We start from the raw sequence: 3,593 nt of genomic DNA on the forward strand, positions 1-3,593 counted from the left end.
ATTTATATGGCACCGCCCGAGGCCGCTTCTGCCTCACAGAGCGATGAAGGCAGGTCGACGTGTACATAGGTTTCGACCGCGTTGGCCTCGATAGCAGCCACGCGAAGTAACTTGCAGCCATCTCCGTTAAATGCTCTCGCTAATCGACAGACCATACGACTGAGTCTGAGCAGTCGCTCGTGCACCGACACTCAGCCGATAGCGTCGTTTACAAGCGACACGTTTAGAAGACAAGGAAATACAAAATGCTTGGTGCCGTCGTTACGTGACATCACGCATCACGTGCCATCGGTTGCAAACAACTCACTAGCTCGTGCAGTGCACCCCGCGATTCAAGCTCGCCGCGCCGTCGGATTATCAAAAGTTGCATGTGTCGTTCCCGCAATGTCGATCGAGAGCGAGCGATCCTCGCCTGCCGACAGTGTCGGTCACGCGCAATCGGTAGCGCGGAAGAGGGACCTTACTATTCTTCGCAATGGTTGGCGCCTGGCGTGCTATGTGGTGAAGTTCTGTTTGTAGAGTCCATGGGTCCTCGTGTCGTAGCTCCCGTAGAAGGCTATTTAGGAGACCATGCTCTTTCCTCAACACCCATTCTTTCGTCCATATCTTCCTCTGTATTGTTTTCTGTGAGAATGTGCCTGTAACCGCTTATCTTCATGGCAATGTTCACTGTCGTCAATGAGAACAGCAAGAGCCACCAATTTTCGCTTTCTTCCATCCATTGCGTATCAAGCGCCGTGCACATAAAATTAATGCTGCGACCTTCAACCACAGCGCGAACGTTGTCCCCGGCATCTGAGATGACAGCATATTGGAACACGATGTGTAGGCATTCCAGAGGGGCGTAGCCTCAGCGCCTTATTATTTACCCTCTCGCCCGTTTAGTTACTGCGCCGTCAGAAAACACGCTCGTGTGAATACACGGTTAACGGCATTACCCAAGCAGCAAAATGCACTGAAAGTCGAGTGCAATAGGGGTGGACGGGTAGATGAAGGGCCTTGAACAGATTCATGAAACTACAGAACATTGATAAGACACATACCGTCCACCCCTAATGCACTCGACTTCCAGTACATTGTGCTGCTTGGGTAGCGTCACAAAAAAAAAAGAAAAAGAAAAGGCGTATACCTCCCGTTTTCAACCAGTCAGGGCAGATAACGATATCAATCGAGATGATGGTTGGCTAGAAACGTGCTATGCGGTGAAGTTCGCTTCTAAGAGTGTATATGGCTGCATGTGAAGATTATGTTTATAAGTCTTTCGCAGTATCTCTTTAACTATACGCTATGCAAGTTGGTCAGCTTTTCTCGCAACCCCTCAGCTTTTTCCCTTTCCCCTCGTGCATAGAAGGGTCTCATTGGGTTGCCGTCAAATGGGGTACCACAACAGCTACACGTGAGGCCATGTGCTGTCTGGAATTTTTCCTCAGCCGCTGTCAGACGCATGTCGGCACAGTTCCTTGAGAAGCCGGCCCAGGACGCACATTCCCTCGAGAGCGTTAGTCGTGACGTTCCCACCTGAGTGAGGCCGACAACGGCGAGGCCTTTCACCATCACCACCAGCCATTTCTTTCTCTCATGCGCACACACGTACTCCCGTAGCATATTACCAAAGTAGTATGCAAGCCACTTTGCAACACAATGGGTACATCCGACGTGCGTCTTCTGTTTCTGTTTAAAAAAAAACGACAGGTTGACATGAGAAAGTTCGGACATCAATAGGGAAAATTCAATTTCTCGCTAGTTAAATTTCATAAAAGAGCTCAAACGTAATGGCGAAATCTCTCCCGAGATAAACGAGATACACATAAATTTTTGTAATACGATTTTTTATCACATTAGGTGAGACAGCGGCCACTTGAAAGACGTCTAAGGTATTTACTACAGAAGTGCAGGTAGGACTCCGTTGAGCGACGAAACGAAATCAATCAATTCTTGTAACCATGGCCGTTGCCTCCACAGTCGATGTGGCTGCTTCTTATTGCACACCCTTTCACCATCAACACCACCTATTGTCCAGAAAAATAATTGCTTACAGAAGAGGCGGACATTCATGACTTGTACGGATAACATCCCTAGCGAGACCCCGATACTTCACGAGTTTTCATTCTAATGTTCCACCAAATTGTGCCTTCAATGCTTCTATTTGGGCCAGAAGGTTCTGCATCTCTGTATCGCGAATCTCTTTTTCCTTCCGCAGTTTTTCCTGGGCTTTTTGCTCTTCTAGTTTTTCTCGGTTACGATCTTCACGCAATCTACGCACTTCAGCCTCTAGGCTATTCACTTGCATCTTTAACTCATGAATGAAAAAAGCATGCTTCTCCAGCGTCATGTGATGTTGCATTTCGTCATCGCCTGCCTCGAATGCACATCCCAAAGAGGCCATTTTGCAAAGCTTCGGTGTCTTACGGCAACCGGCGCCGTGTTCGTCCAACTTGCCACGTCGAATGTTTTCTTGGTTGCAGAACCGACACGTGACTGGGTATTCCGCACAGTTCTTAAAATGATTCCCGATCTCGGAAACGAAATAGTTCCCATGGCAGAAACGGCACTCCTGCGTACGTCTCACACATTCATCCGTCAGGTGTTCAGGCAGGTGCACATTGGGGACAATAGAAGAGCACTCGTTGGGACATTGCGTCGGGCGTCGAGGGCAGGTACGGAGATGGACGGCGCACTCACGGGCGATGCTCGTCTGATATTTGCAGCCAAACCTTGAACCGGGACAAAGCAAGATGTCGTCAAGTGGAAGATGTTCCTTATCGAGCAGACACTTCTTGCAGGTGCTAGTATTGTAGGTCGTGGACATCCAGACGTCGATTGATGAACGTCCGCAACTTGCACAGGTATCTACGGGATGCAGCAAGGGTGGGTCCGTGGAGTCCAGCGACGATGGTGGGGTACAGCGCACGGCGGGCATTTTGGAAGCTACCAGACTTCACGGGATGCAACTTGAAGCAATGAGTCCCAAGCGAACGTCTGATCTCAACAATAGCAGCTGGAAGTGGCACCTGAGCGTCGGCTAGAAGATACCATATCAGTCGCTATAGCAACGAGTGTACCGCAGACAGGCAGGGACGACGATCTACAGTCAAGCACAGCTGACGCATGGCTTTATCTACCGTTGCTTGTAATGCGGTATACCTGCTTTGCCAGAAAACTTCACACAGCTCGTCGCGATTAGTTCTACGTTTGTTATTTGCTCTGGATGCACCCGTACACTGATACTTTGGCTTTTTATCAGGGCACCCTCGTTGGGAAATTTGGAGAACATGTCAACGGAATTTTCTCCCGGTGTTTGCTCTACTCATATTCCCTTTTGGTGCAAGACACGCTCTCATTTCACCAATAGCAACCGTATGAGTATGCAGTTAGGTCCGCCATTCATGTGCCCCTATATATCGTGCTATTGTCATTTGCGGTAGAAAGCAACTGTGAACGTAATGTTATACAGCGTAAACCTTTCGCATTAGAGTCTTAAATTGCAAAGAAGAACAAAAGAAACATCGCACAAACAAATGTTTTGCAATTATTTGACTTTATAGTTGAATCACCAACTATGCCAATGCTTGCTCTTAGTGCTTACAAGCGTA

General features: G+C 48.3%; 1 protein-coding gene across 1 annotated transcript; it reads right to left on the bottom strand.

The window, feature by feature from the left end:
• Nucleotides 1-2,104: 2,104 nt before the first annotated feature.
• On the bottom strand, nucleotides 2,105-2,920 carry LOC135388545 (TNF receptor-associated factor 5-like). Its single transcript, XM_064618152.1, has one exon. It carries the CDS (start codon nucleotides 2,918-2,920, stop codon nucleotides 2,105-2,107), a length of 816 nt encoding a protein of 271 aa, XP_064474222.1.
• Between the last annotated feature and the right edge of the window lie 673 nt (nucleotides 2,921-3,593).

The sequence above is a fragment of the Ornithodoros turicata genome, chromosome 1, assembly GCF_037126465.1.
Source record: "Ornithodoros turicata isolate Travis chromosome 1, ASM3712646v1, whole genome shotgun sequence".
NCBI classification, from domain to species: Eukaryota; Metazoa; Arthropoda; class Arachnida; order Ixodida; family Argasidae; genus Ornithodoros; species Ornithodoros turicata.